Source organism: Pelophylax lessonae, assembly GCF_965119305.1.
Source record: "Pelophylax lessonae genome assembly, chromosome: 2".
NCBI lineage: Eukaryota > Metazoa > Chordata > Amphibia > Anura > Ranidae > Pelophylax > Pelophylax lessonae.
Genome location: NC_138769.1, coordinates 461,854,341 through 461,869,171, shown reverse-complemented (window position 1 = coordinate 461,869,171; position 14,831 = coordinate 461,854,341). Strand labels below are relative to the sequence as shown.

Sequence of the window (14,831 nt, the reverse complement as noted above, 5' to 3'; positions counted from 1 at the left end):
CACATGTGCGATTTTTTGATCACGCGCTATAAACAAAAAAAGAGCGACAATTTTGCAAAAATAGCAATATTTTTCACATTTTTTTATATGAAATTCCCCCCAAAAAAAATGTAAAAATCAAAATTTTTTAACATTTTCAGCCAATTTGTTTTATCCTACCTATGTTTGATAAAAAAAATCGCAAAAAGCGTATTTTTATTGGTTTGCGCAAAAGTTATCGCGTTTACTAACAAAGGGAAAGATTTTTGTCATTTTTGTTGTTTTTTTTTTAACGCGTAATGGCGGCGATCTGCGATTTTTTTTGCGGTACTGCGACATTGCGGCGGACAGATCGGACCCTTGACTGACATTTTTGACACTTTTGGGGTTACCAGTGACATTTCTACAGTAATCAGTGCTATACATATGCACTGTTACTGTAAAAATACACTGGTAGTGAAGGCGTTAACTTTATTTGGGAGGGAGGGGCTGTGTGTGTCCCTAGGGGCGTGCTTTCTACTGTGATTGGCTGTGGCTTGAGCTGTAAGGACACTGATCAACGGATCTACATAGTAGATCCATGTGATCAGTGTCTTTACAGCGAGGAGGATGACAGGTGGCTTGTTTACACAAGCTGCCTGACATTCTCCCTCTCCCCCGCCGTTCGCCGAGTGACCGGCGGACATCGGGTCCGCTGGTCACACGCGCGGGGGGGTCCGTGACCGCGCGGGAGCGCGCTCGCTCCCCAGACCCTCCCAGGCTAGTGACGTTAATTAACGTCACTCTGCCTGGCAGGGGCTGACGGTTAAGGTGTTTCCTTCATATCTAAATTAATCACTTTACAGAGCAGGGCTCTGGAAGGGGGGGATCTGAGGGGTGGGACTCTCCCTGGTCACACTGGTTAGCATATTTAACTGGGCAGGGCTGAATTCCAGTTGTAATCCATTCAAAACTGCCCAGAAGCAGCACAGCTAGCTTTCACAGCAGGATGTGTACAAAGGTGTTTCCTATATGATTTTGAATAATGCTGTGATCTGTGACGCAGGACTTGGGAGGTTGGGACTCTTCCTGTAGGTGTGACTGGGTGGGATTGAATGCTAATTAGGATGTATTCCATCCCAACCGCCATCAGAGCTGTGAAGGAAGTTACATAATTTGTCACAGACTCAAAGACTACAGAGGGGAGTGTTTTAGGCTAGAGATGCAGCAGGAAGTGGCTATGGAAGGGTCTCAGTCTACATCGGACTATACAAAGTGTCTCATGGTACAAAGCAACAACTAATCCCAACATATCAGGGTATCTGCAGACAAGAGCAACATGGCAAAGAGGTATGGTCTATTCTGGGACTGATCATTCCCTTCAGTTCTAGTTAAAAGAAAGTTGGAGTTTAGCTTTGAGGCCTAACTCCAGCCGTTTTTTTTTTTTGTTTTGTTTTGGATAAAGTGGGGAAAAGTTAACATTTCCCTAAATTTTTATTCATCTTGGTAATCTGATCTGTCTCTATGATGCTTGTACAAGACATGGGGGTTGTAGACAGCATCTTGACAGGAGTTCTAACCCTGTAGGGTTTCTTTTTGAAAGCAATATAGTGACAATAAGCCTATAACTAACGCACACCAATATAACCTGGTGTAACCTATAGTATCCGGTGTAACATTCCCCGCCCCATGACATCATAAGCCCACCAAAAATAATTAAACAGCAACAAGGATAAGCATAGAAATAAACAGTGAAAAGAAGTGCTTTAAGGTGTGATCAATACCTCCTTTAAAAAATGTGCCCTGGATGTCCCATTGCAGAGACAATCCACCAACAGAAAAACTGTTTAAAAGTAAAAGATTGCTATTCTAAAACACCAGATGATGAAGAGAACCAGGTGAGGAACTTCTCTTTACAAGTACTGGGAGAGGGTGAACTGAAATTACTGGCCAGATCCTATCCTTTTGTCCTTTTGGAAGCTGAAATTGAAACAACACCTCAGCACTGAACCATACCAACTCATTTGATACCCCAACCATACCAACAAATTTGATACCTCATGACACCATTAAGGTACCCAGTGCATTTTTACCACCTGGACATTACTTTTCTATGGAGACCTTTTCCAGGTATCACACATATGGGGCAATTAATAAGAAAAGACAATACTTTAATTTGAGTAAAGAGGAACTCTCAGCATTGCAATTATTAAAGGACTATAAGACCATCATTCTAGCACCAGCTAACAAGGGAAGCAGTGGCCATTATGGACTATAAGGGCTATAAATTTGGGATGTTAGATCTTTTCTCTGATGGTGTCAGCTATTTTCTGATCAGATGGAATCCTGTTAAGTACTGTTGACAAATACACTATATTGTATTGTGGTGTAGTACCCCTTTCACAGGGTGAATCCTTTTTTACGGACTCCGCTTGCTCAGCGGGGATCGCTCTGCTGATCCCCGCACTACTTTCACTCTTTCTTTGCTTATTTCTGTTGTTTTCTGGTGTGATTATAATGTCATTAGGATGTCATGGGGGTATTACACAGGTTGCTATGGGTTATACCACAATACATAGGTGTTTGTTAGGTTTATACTTATTGTCACTATGTTGCCTTAAGAAAAAGAGTCTGCAGGGCCCTGAAACATTTGTTTCTTATGCCTTACATGATACAGTGTTGACAATAAACACCTGAAAGGCATTTATGTGGAGTTCTGGTGACTTTGTATCTCTGCATTTGGTTCTGGCATTAAACACCATCCGTGGCATTCACTTTGAGCTCCTGGCATTACAAAATCAAGTACCGTGAGGTGTGCAGCTTCTATTTAGACTAGGCCTGCTGAATATAATCGCCGAATCGATGCATCGCGATGCGACCCTTCGCGATTCTGCATCGATTCGGGGTGATTGAAAAATCGATTACTAATGACGTCAGTTCCGGGGGCGGGGACAGAAGTGACATGGCGGCGCTGGCCGGGCTTGTGGAACACGGAGCTCCTCTTTGCTGCGCGGTAGAGGAGAGCGGAGCTATCGGTGCTCTCTCTGGCCCCGGGATACACACGGCATGCCCACTTAACACGCTGCTGCCCAAGGGGCGTGGCTTCCGGCAGAGTGAATGGCGGCTTTTTAGCTCCGCCCTGCTGGCCATCGGGGACACTGACCTCTTCTACGACCCCCTGACACCATCTACAGCCTCCATTTGCACCGCTCGGCTCCCCCTACCACCGCGGAACCGATGACTCGCCGCAAAAAGGACCCGGTCAGCTAAACAAGCTGGAGGGGTTCTTCCTTCCACAAGGCTCCGGGCTCCAAAAGCATGGCGGCGGCGGACCGCACCATAATATGACTGCTCAACCACGGACATCTCTGCAGCTCTGCTTCCTGGTAAGTCGGGGCACTACAGGGCCCAGCATTCCTCCTTACCAGGGCCTGCTATAATACAACTAGGGGCACTACAGAGCCCAGCATTCCTCCTTACCAGGGCCTGTTATACTACAACTAGGGGGACTACTACAGACTCTGTACTGTAGTCCCCCTAGTTGTAGTATAACAGGCCCTGGTAAGGAGGAATGCTGGGCTCTGTAGTCCCTCTAGTTGTAGTACAGTAGGCCCTGGTAAGGAGGAATGCTGGGCTCTGTAGTCCCCCTAGTTGTAGTACAGTAGGCCCTGGTAAGGAGGAATGCTGGGCTCTGTACAGAGCCCAGCATTCCCCCTTACCAGAGCCTGTTATACTACAACTAGGGGGACTACAGAGCCCAGCATTCCTCCTTACCAGAGCCTGCTATACTACAACTAGGGGGACTACAGAGCCCAGCATTCCTCCTTACCAGAGCCTGCTATACTACAACTAGGGGGACTTCAGAGCACAGCATTCCTCCTTACCAGGGCCTACGGTACTACAACTAGCATCAGGTAACTCTTCTAACCTGATGTGGCCTGCTCTAAAGGGGGATCTATGGGGGGACCTGCTCTACTAAAGGGGGATCTCTGGGGATGCTGGCCTGCTCTAAAGGGGGATCTATGGCGACCCTGCACTAAAGGGGATCTATTCCATAGATCCCCTTTAGAGCAGGGTCCCCATAGATCCCCCTTTAGAGCTCAGTTCCCCTGGATCCCCTTTAGGGCAGACCCAGGTTCCCCATTGATCCTCCTTTAGAGCAGTGAAGAGATTCACCATCTCTTCTCGTCACGATAAGCTGTAAGGAGAAATCTTCCCAATAAAACACACAATAAAGTGGTTAGCATTTTCGCCTGGCACCACTAGGGTCATCGGGTCGAAACCCAACCATAGCACTACCTGCACAGAGTTTGCATGTTCTCCATGGGTCTGCGTGGGTTTCCTCTGGGTACTTCGGGTTAAACTCCCACACTCCAAAGACATGCTGGTAGGTTAATTGGCTCCTGTCTAAATTGGCCCTAGTATGTGTATGCATAAATGAGTTAGGGAACTTAGATTGTAAGCTCCTTGAGGGCAGGGACTGATGTGAATGTACAATATATATGTAAAGAACTTTGTAAATTGATGGCGCTATCTAAGTACCTATAATACTGTATTTTCCGGCGTATAAGACGACTGGGCGTATAAGACAACCTCCCTAATTTTCAAGTTAAAACATGGGTTTTGGGCTATACTCGCCGTATAAGACTACCCCCCCTTCCGAAGCAAGGCAACACCATTGAAAAACATCAGATTTCTCATAGATCTCCAAGGTACCCTAGTACTGTAATACATGCAATCTCTCATAATATCTGCAAGGTACCCTAAGTATTACGAGTAGATGTAATCTCAAGACGCTGGCTGTGCGGGAATCCTGTACCAGTATACCGTATGTACCATAGCTTCTGCTACATACAGTGTACCGCGCTGAGCCTATCACAGTGAGCGATGTATTCTATTATTGAATGCAAAGCCTGCTCGGATTGGCAGAGTCAGAGAGGCGGGCTGATGTTACTCTCCCAATCCGAGCAGGCTTTGCATTCAATAATAGAATACATCGCTCTCCCTGATTGGCTCAGCGCGGTACACTGTATGTAGCCGAAGCTACGGTACATACGGTATACCTGTACAGGATTCCCACACAGCCAGCGTCTTGAGAGATTACATCTACCGGTAATACTTATACTTAGGTTACCTTGGAGATATTATACTCGGCGTATAAGACGACCCCCCATTTTTGGGGGATTTTTTTGAGGTTCAAAAGTAGTCTTATACGCCAGAAAATACAGTAAATAAATATAATAATAAATCGGAAAGCGGTTCTCAGCCTTAGCTGCTCTATCCAAAACAAAATAAAATGTGTTGGCTATGGTTGGGTTTAATATCTTTTGTACAGTGCTCCAGGAATAGGTCTGCACTGTGTACTGTATCAACTTACTTAGATTAACAGTCTGTATTACTTTAGTATTGGGGTTCCATCGGCAGACCTTCTGTCCTGTAATGTCAACATACACTAACACTCCTTCTTTATCTTCCCATACAGGAGACTCTCCAATCTTGTATTTTTCAGTCACAACACATTCTATCTTGATGGATGACATGGTTCTATAAAAGAAGAGGAAAGAAATTAGAGCAGGTACTGTATTTATCAAATAAGATTTGCAGCATATTTATAAAATTCTGAACTCAATTTTCAAGTGTTAGATACAAAGTTGAGTGTTGGTAAAAATTTCAATTGCCCAAAAAAAACAAACAAACTCCACAAAAAAAGGCGCTGCATACTTGACTCTCAGGCTAATGGCAAGTCCAAACTACTCTCTTTAAGCAGGATAACCTTAGGCAAAGTCTTTAGCATGTGACGCTTCCTGAGAGTGTTGAATTGCTTGTGTCCCCCACTGCATGCTGTGGTTCCTTCCACTGGACTCTGCCTCACTCTAGGACTCAGTAGGGACGTACGAGATGGTGGAAGGAACCAGTGAGCACAGCAGAGGATGCAGCAGGGGACTTCAAGGAATGTTAAATGTTGAGAACTTGTAAAGAGGCTATACTGCCTAAAGAGTAGAGTTTTGACTAACTGCTTACTGGAAAGGTAAGAATATTGTGTCTTTAATTGCAGAACAATGCTTTTTTTTTTTTTTTAAAAAGCAATAGAAACTTTTTAATGTACAGTAGGAGGTTATTTTGATAAATCTGCTGTGAATCTTTATAAATGTTAAAGGATGTATAAGGTTTGATTTCCTCTGTCAAGGTCACAGATAGCAAGAAAGAGATAAAAATTACAAAATATTTAAAGATCAGCTTTCAGAAATCAACACGAAAAAAAGCAATCCAAGCAAGGAATGAACCTACCCACAAGCCAGCCCTCTGGTATTTTTTCCTTGTTGGAACTTGTAGAGAGCTGACTAATATCAGACAAACCATTGGAAACATCTGGGAAATGCACATTTCACACTCATAATGTGCAAGTTGGAATAATACACTATCTAGACATTGTGAGAGTAGAGAGGCTTCCTTTGTCAGTCCAGTTCCTCTTTATTACAAGGTATAGTGCAAAGTGAATGCAATTAGACTTTAGACTCTTTCATAATTGCTGCAAAGTAGCCAATGGTATAGGTACTGCAAGTTTGGGAATTTCCTCTAACACCTCCTTCAGACTAGTAGAACTAGAAATGTTTGGCTAACTCATACCAATAAAGCACACTGTAAATCTTAGATTTTAGCATTTCCCATAAAGTGCATCACATGTATTATTAGTACTGCCTTGTAGCACTAGTGTTCTGGGTTCAAACCTCAACCAATGTGAAAAGTTGGGGTTCCCCTAGGGGCAGGACTTTAAAGGCAATCACCCATCATAAAGAAGTACTCAAATTTATCAACAGTAGAAATTTATTGAAATCATAACAATAAAAAATGTGTACATAGTGCAAAATATGATTAAAAACAATGACAAATTGTATACATGCGGCTAGAGAATTGCATTGCTAAAAGAGCAAGTGAAGGGCGTGAAATGTCCCATACAATGACTGACGCGTTTAGGACATAGCCTTTCTCAGAGGTCAATATCAGTTCATCTCTAAATCACTCCCTATGCTCAGGGGGATGCATATAGCAGCCTCTAGAAGGTTTTCGCATGACCAAAAAGAAGAGGAGGTGCAACTGTAATTGTAAAAACAATTGCCAGGATCAGGAGGAAAGGGAAGGACTCCTCAAAATTGATGGTAGTCTATTGCTATTACATGGGATTCATGTGTGTAGTGACACAGATTCCAGATGGTGGGTATCTCTATTTCAGCAATACTCCTGATGGGAAGAGGATATGTTCAATTGGTATTAGAGAATGTCTCTCAAGGATTCCTGTATAAGGAGAGTGTGTGGCATTCCCCCTGACGGAAAGGCAACCAAGACAAGGAGTTTGCATTTTCTCCCTGTGCTTACATTGGTTACCTCCCACACTCCAAAAAATGCTGGTAGGCAAGGACCTTATATTGCAAGGGGCTTCTGGGACTGATGTGAATGTACAGTATGTAGACTGTCGTTAGCTCAGTAGATAGCGCTACATATATTAGACAAAGAAAAAGATCTTTTCGCATTTCACAAAAAGCTGCTAGCACTATACTTTACTGAAATGTATCAGAAATGGAACGAAAAGGTGCAGCACTTCAACTTATGTGTGTAACACCCTCCTAGGTAGGTGCTAGGAAGAAGCATATGGGTGGCCCTGTCTGCATATCAGGAGGGCCTGATTAATTGGTGAGGCTGTCATGTGCTTCCTTTGCCTCCACTCAGGCAAGGCGGAGAGCCTATCAGCGTGTCATCAGGAGGGGCGCTGGATGAACCTGGAACAGCTGGTGGCCCATCAATGACGTCACATCAAAACATGGTGGCACGAAACCAAGCACTGCCAGAAGAAAAGAATATCTCAGCTGGACAACACTGGATCCCCTGGCTAGATGAGTATCTGAACATACCACCAGGTAATCAGGGGTTTAAAAATTAATATTAGGGTGGGAATAGGGTGAAAATCCACTTTAATGATTTACCAACAAAGGTGCAGTGAATGTCACTTTTACATTCACAAATTTTTAACCGGTTGCCGACCGCCGCACGACTATATACTGCGGCGGTCAGCCCCGGCCAGGCAGAGTGACGTATGGATACGTCACTCGCCTGTCACTGACTTGCGAGCCAATTGCGGGCGGGCGCGCGCCCGCCGCGGCTCGTTCACTAATAAGTCAGTGCGTGTGACCGGCGGACCCGATGTCCGCCAGTCACACTACGATCGCTCCGGTGAAGGGAGAAAGGCGGAGCGGCTTATGTAAACAAGCCGCCCGTCATTCTCCCTGGTGTAAAAATGAAGATCAGACGGTTCTACTATGTAGGACCGTTGATCTTTGTTTTTACACCAATAGCAAAGTCCCTATACAGTTAGAATCACGCCCCTAGGACACACTTAACCCCTCCCTGTCCAATAAAGTTAACCCCTTCCCTGCCAGTGTCATTTTTGCAGTAACAGTGCAAATGTATAGCACTGATTACTGCAGTAATGTCACTGGTAACCCCAAAAGTGTCAAAAATGTCAGTCAGGGGTCCGATCTGTCTGCCGCAATGTCGCAGTACCGAAAAAAAAAAATCGCAGATCGCCGCCATTACGCGTTAAAAAAAAAAAACACCAAAAATGACAAAAATCTTTCTCTTTGTTAGTAAACGCAATAACTTTTGCGCAAACCAATCAAAATACGCTTTTTGCGATTTTTTTCACCAAACATATGTAGCATAAAACAAATTGGCCGAAAATGTTAAAAAATTTTGATTTTTACATTTTTTTTTGGGGGGAAATTCATATAAAAAATGTGAAAAATATTGTTATTTTTGCAAAATTGACGCTCTTTTTTTGTTTATAGCGCATAATCAAAAAATCGCACAGGTGATCAAATACCACCAAAAGAAAGCTCTGTTTGTGGGAAAAAAAGGACGTCAAATTCTTTTAGGTACAGCGTCGCACGTCCGCGCAATTGTCCGTTAAAGTCACGCAGTAAAAAATTGCAAAAAACCCCCTGGTCTTTTAGCAGCCAAATCCTCCGGGGCTTAAGTGGTTAAATATAACAGGTCATCAGACTGTAAATTTAACTGAAGAACACTCAGGGGTGCCCTATCAATTTAGACATATCTAAGCACATTAGGGAGGTTTGAATAGATCCAATTTCTCCAATCCCGAGGGTTGCACATGCGCAATGCGCTCCGGACGCAGCCATTGGACTCATGCAAGCCAACAGGGAACAGATCACACTGCGGATGTGTGACCCTTCTGTAGCGCTAGGGGTTGTTCATCCTAACGGGTACTCTGTCCTAGTTAGTAGACAGGACAGAGCCATAAAAAGCATTTGCAGTATTTTTGCAGGCTTGTGTCATTGTAAAAATGGCCTACAGATATGCAGAAGAGAGGCATTGCTCTAAAATGTTTAGGGTGATGCTATTGTGTATCCACTTCCCGACAAAGCACTGTAGCTATAGGCTCCATTCACACCTGAGCGTATCGTTTTTGGGCGTTTTTCAGGCATTTTTTAAGGCTTTTTTCAGGTGTTTTTCGGACATTTTTTTTGCAGGTGTTTGGAGGCAGGCCTTGACATCTGATCAAAAACACTTGTAATCTGCCAAAAAAGAAGCTCATGTACTTTTTTGAGCTTCAGGCGTTTTGCTTCAGGTGACAAAACGCTCAGATGTGAACAGGGGCCATTGAAATTAATGGGATTTTGCTTGTTCGGCGTTTTGGAACTTCAGTGATGAGCATTTTACGAGCTGAAAAATGCTCAGGCATGAACACAGGGCCTTACTACTACAGTGCGGGGAGCTGGCTGCGCAAAATCATGTGTATATATATATATATCGGCGAGAAGGAAGGACAGAGCTCTGTCAATGTAAACAATATAGAGCTCTGTCCTGTCAGCGGGGATGTGCTGCTTTTAGTTTCCCTAGTAAAAGCACCTCACAGTACACACATGGTTAGGCACACATTTAACCATTTGATCGCCCTAGATGTTTAACCACTTCCCAACCAGTGTTATTAGTACAGTGACAGTTCATATTTTATCACTGATCACTGTATTAGTGTCACTGATTCCCACAAAGTGTTAAAAATATCAGTTAGAGTCAGACTGCCCACACTATCGCAGTGCCACTATAAGTCGCTGATCGTTGCCGTTACTTGCATAAAAATAAATAAAAATATAAAAATTCCAGTATCTATACCATAGTCTGTAGATGCTATAACTTTTGCGTAAACCAATCAATATATGCTTATTGGGACTTTTGTTTTGTAACCGAAATATGTAGCAGAATACATATTGGCCTAAATTTATGAAAAAAATTTTTTTTTTAATTTTTTTTTTATTGGATATATTTTATAGCAGAAAGTAAAAAAAAAAAAAATATATATATATATATTTTTTTTTTTCAAAGTTTTTGATCTTTTTTCATTTACAGCACAAAAAATAAAAAAACCTAGAGGTGATCAAATACCACCAAAAGAAAGCTCTATTTGTGGAAAAAAAAATAAATGTAATTTGTGTACAGCGTTGCATGACCACACAATTGTCAGTTAAAGGAATGCAGTGCCACTTGGCAAAACATGGCCCTGTCATGAAGGGGGGGGGGGGGGGTAAATCTTCAGGAGGTCAAGAGGATATAGAGACGGCATAGAGCGTTTTTTTTTTTTTAAAGGTAAACTAACCCTTTGCAGCTTGAGGAATTATTACCAGTGTCTAATTATAACAATCCTACAGAATATGAAAACACAAAATGCTGTCAAATGATTGGCTAGCTCCGGTTCTCTTGGGCTACATACATAGTAGGAATCTGAGACAGAACATGTTGTTTAGTGCCGGTTCACATATATGCAATGTCAGACATCGCATGCGATTCGCAGCGCACTGCTCTGAAAATCATGGACCAAAGTCGCACAGGACCCTTTTTGTGGTCCGCACCAGAATTGGATTGCATGGGTGATCACACCTATGCGATCCGATTGATGTCCGAACTGACAGTTCCCACTGAGAGATGCAAACTGATCTGGGGGTGTCGTTAACTTTGTATTGACACCCCCAGCGATTCGCATATAGCAGTGTGAACTGCCTGGGAGTCAAGTGCGATGCGGGAACCCGCAGTGGATTCGCAGGGTTCCCGCATCACATATATGTGAACCAGCATTTAGTGAGTAAAATCTGACCTATTTGCATGATTGTACAGGAGCCTAGACAGGGTCTAATATAGCAAATAAACAACTGTTACCTTGTAAACACTCACAAGCACTTTAGGATCACAAGAAGTTTGCAAGTCTGACGATTAGTCCACAAACAAGATATGTATTTTAGGTTACAGTCATCTCAGCTGCACCATGAGCCCGCTTGGCTTGAGAAGGCAGAAGCTGAGGCAGCATTAATTCCACTTTCAATAGGAAATTCTGTCTATCCTATTTCCTGCTACACAGTTTGTGTTGCATAAAGGCTGGAGAATTAGATTGCACTGCAATCCAGCATTACCAATGATCAGAGCACTCCACCTATAGGAATGAAACACTTCACAAACACTCATGGAATTCTACTTCTGCATTACTTTGCATTAAATTGAACTGCAGTTTACACTGCTTTGATCAATCTTCCAGCAATGGCTTTGATACTTTGAGTCACAGACATAGTTACATGGTTACATACATTAGTTACATAGTCAGGTTGAAAAAAGACACAAGTCCATCTAGTTCAACCAGTAAATAAAAACAACCATACAATCCGATATGCACAATCCTATACCCAGTGCCATTTTAAGAGCCTTATAGGCCCCCGGGCAATGCAGTGCACTGGGGCCCTGCCTACACAATCACCCACGACAATAAAAAAAATGTAAATTATCTATAAGGCGATATTTATTGGTACCTCCAACAAAATCAGTTTTTCAACATTAACACAACGTTTGGACAGTATAACATGAGTTTGAAACACAAGGAATTGAAAAATAAGAAATTACAGTACGAAAATACTATGGATTATTGAAAAACAGAGAGAACATGGTAGCTATAAGATGGCACAGAGACAGCGGATGTACATGACAGGTATAGGATGGCACACAGAGGATGTACATGACAGGTATAGGATGGCATACAGAGGATGTACATAACAGATATAGGATGGCACAGTGAGATGACTTACAGGGCAGGTAAAGGAGGGCACATGGACACATAATGTACCTGACAGGTATAGGATGGCAGAGTGTGATGACTTAAAGGGCAGGTACAGGAGGGCACATGGACAAATAATGTACATGACAGGTATAGGATGGCACATAGAGGATGTACATGGCAGGTATAGGATGGCACACAGAGGATGTACATGGCAGGTAAATGATGGCACAGACAGAGGATGTACATGGCAGGTATGGGATGGCACAGAGGATGTACAGGACAGAAATAAGATGGCACATAGATGATGGCATACAGAGGATGTACATGGCGGGTAAAGGATGGCACAGACAGAGGATGTACATAACAGATATAGGATGGCACAGTGAGATGACTTACAGGGCAGGTAAAGGAGGGCACATGGACACATAATGTACCTGACAGGTATAGGATGGCAGAGTGTGATGACTTAAAGGGCAGGTACAGGAGGGCACATGGACACATAATGTACATGACAGGTATAGGATGGCACATAGAGGATGTACATGGCAGGTATAGGATGGCACACAGAGGATGTACATGGCAGGTAAATGATGGCACAGACAGAGGATGTACATGGCAGGTATGGGATGGCACAGAGGATGTACAGGACAGAAATAAGATGGCACATAGATGATGGCATACAGAGGATGTACATGGCGGGTAAAGGATGGCACAGACAGAGGATGTACATGGCAGGTATAAACTGGCACACAGAGGATGTACATGGCAAGTATAGGATGGCACACAGAGGATGTACATTGCAAGTATAGGATGGCACACAGAGGATGTACATGGCAGGTATAGGATGGCACACAGAGGCTGTACATGGCAAGTATAGGAGGGCACACAGAGGATGTACATGGCAGGTATAGGATGGCACAGACAGAGGATGTACATGACAGGTATAGGATGGCAGACAGAGGATGGCACACAGAGGATGTACATGGCAGGTAAAGGATGGCACAGACAGAGGATGTACATGGCAAGTATAGGATGGCACACAGAGGATGTACATGGCAGGTAAAGGATGGCACAGACAGAGGATGTTCATGGCAGGTATAGGATGGCACACAGATGAAGTACATGGCAGGTAAAGGATGGCACAGACAGAGGATGTACATGGCAAGTATAGGCTGGCACACAGAGGATGTACATGGCAAGTATAGGATGGCACAAAGAGAATGCACATGACAAGTATAGGATGGCTCACAGAGGATGTACATGGCAGGTAAAGGATGGCACAGACAGAGGATGTACATGGCAAGTAAAGGATTGCACACAAGAGGATGTACATGGCAGGTAAAGGATGGCATAGGCAGAGGATGTACATGGCAGGTATAGGATGGCACAGACAGAGGATGTACATGGCAAGTATAGGATGGCACACAGAGGATGTACATGGCAGGTAAAGGATGGCGCAGACAGAGGATGTACATGGCAGGTATAGGATGCCACACAGAGGATGTACATGGCAGGTAAAGGATGGCGCAGACAGAGGATGTACATGGCAAGTATAGGCTGGCACACAGAGGATGTACATGGCAAGTATAGGATGGCACACAGAGGATGGCACACAAGAGGATGTACATGGCAGGTAAAGGATGGCACAGACAGATAATGTACATGGCAGGTATAGGGTGGCACAGACAGAGGATGTACATGGCAGGTATGGGATGGCACACAGAGGATGTACATGGCAGGTAAAGGATGGCACAGACAGAGGATGTACATGGCAAGTATAGGCTGGACAACTTCTTTCACACACTGACTGTATGTGTGTAATTCCGGTGTTCCGTGAGAATTACCTACCCCGTGAGAAAAACCTACCCTCGTCACTTCCGGTGCACGGCAGTGTATTTAACGCGGCGGTTACATTAAAACAGCTGTGCTGCAATATGAGTCATCTCCTATCCCTGTCACTTCCATGATCTTGGCTAGTAAATATGAAAGCGGCGGCGGCTGTATGAAAAGATAAATCACGGAGCCTAGAGCCGCTTTTATATTTATTTGCCAAGATCAGGGAAGTGACCGGGACAGGAGCGGAGATCACTCATATTTCAGCACAGCTGTTTTAATGTAACCGCCGCGTGGGTAGGTTTTTTTCACGGACACCGTGATCATTTCATACTAGTGCGCATGCGCACTAGTCTGATCCTCAGCTTCTCCATTACGTATCCGGGACTGTGAGCATGCGCACTGCTGCACTGCTCAGCTGTTCCTGGCAGGAAGTGACGAGGGTAGGTTTTTCTCACGGGGTAGGTAATTCTCACGGAACACCGGCCGGCAAAAGCTCTGTGTTCCACTGTCTGCAACGTGTCGAGTGCGCTCCTGTACTCGACACACCCTCAAGCCTTCCCTTCTGTTCTTCTGTCAGCGGAGCGGAGGAGAAAACTCCCCCCCCCCCCGACAGGATCTCTGTAGTCCCGGCCATGATGTCATTCACTGTCTGAGAAGCCAGCCTGGATGGGAGGAGCATACCGTAACCTCGAGGAGCCGAAGACACAGCACAGCCTGGCTGCTACACACACTGTCTCTCTGTCTGCAGCAGCATGAAGTCTGCCTGGTGAGGAGATAACTACAAGTTGTTAACTAACTATTCAGATGGGGGGGGGGGGGGTTGTCTGGTGAGGAGATAACTACAAGTTGTTAACTAACTATATTCAGATGGGGGGGGGGGGAGGGTTGTCTGCCTGGTGAGGAGATAAATACAAATTGGTATGACAGA

At 44.1% G+C, this 14,831-nt stretch overlaps 1 protein-coding gene across 1 annotated transcript in view; it reads right to left on the bottom strand.

Annotated features, from left to right (window-relative positions):
* JADE3 (jade family PHD finger 3) overlaps positions 1 to 14,831 on the bottom strand; it is a 163,599-nt gene that overhangs the window by 18,990 nt on the left and 129,778 nt on the right. The window contains exon 11 of the mRNA XM_082246079.1: positions 5,336 to 5,502. Coding sequence (XP_082102205.1) covers positions 5,336 to 5,502 — 167 coding nt within the window. The remainder of the gene's footprint in view (positions 1 to 5,335; positions 5,503 to 14,831) is intronic.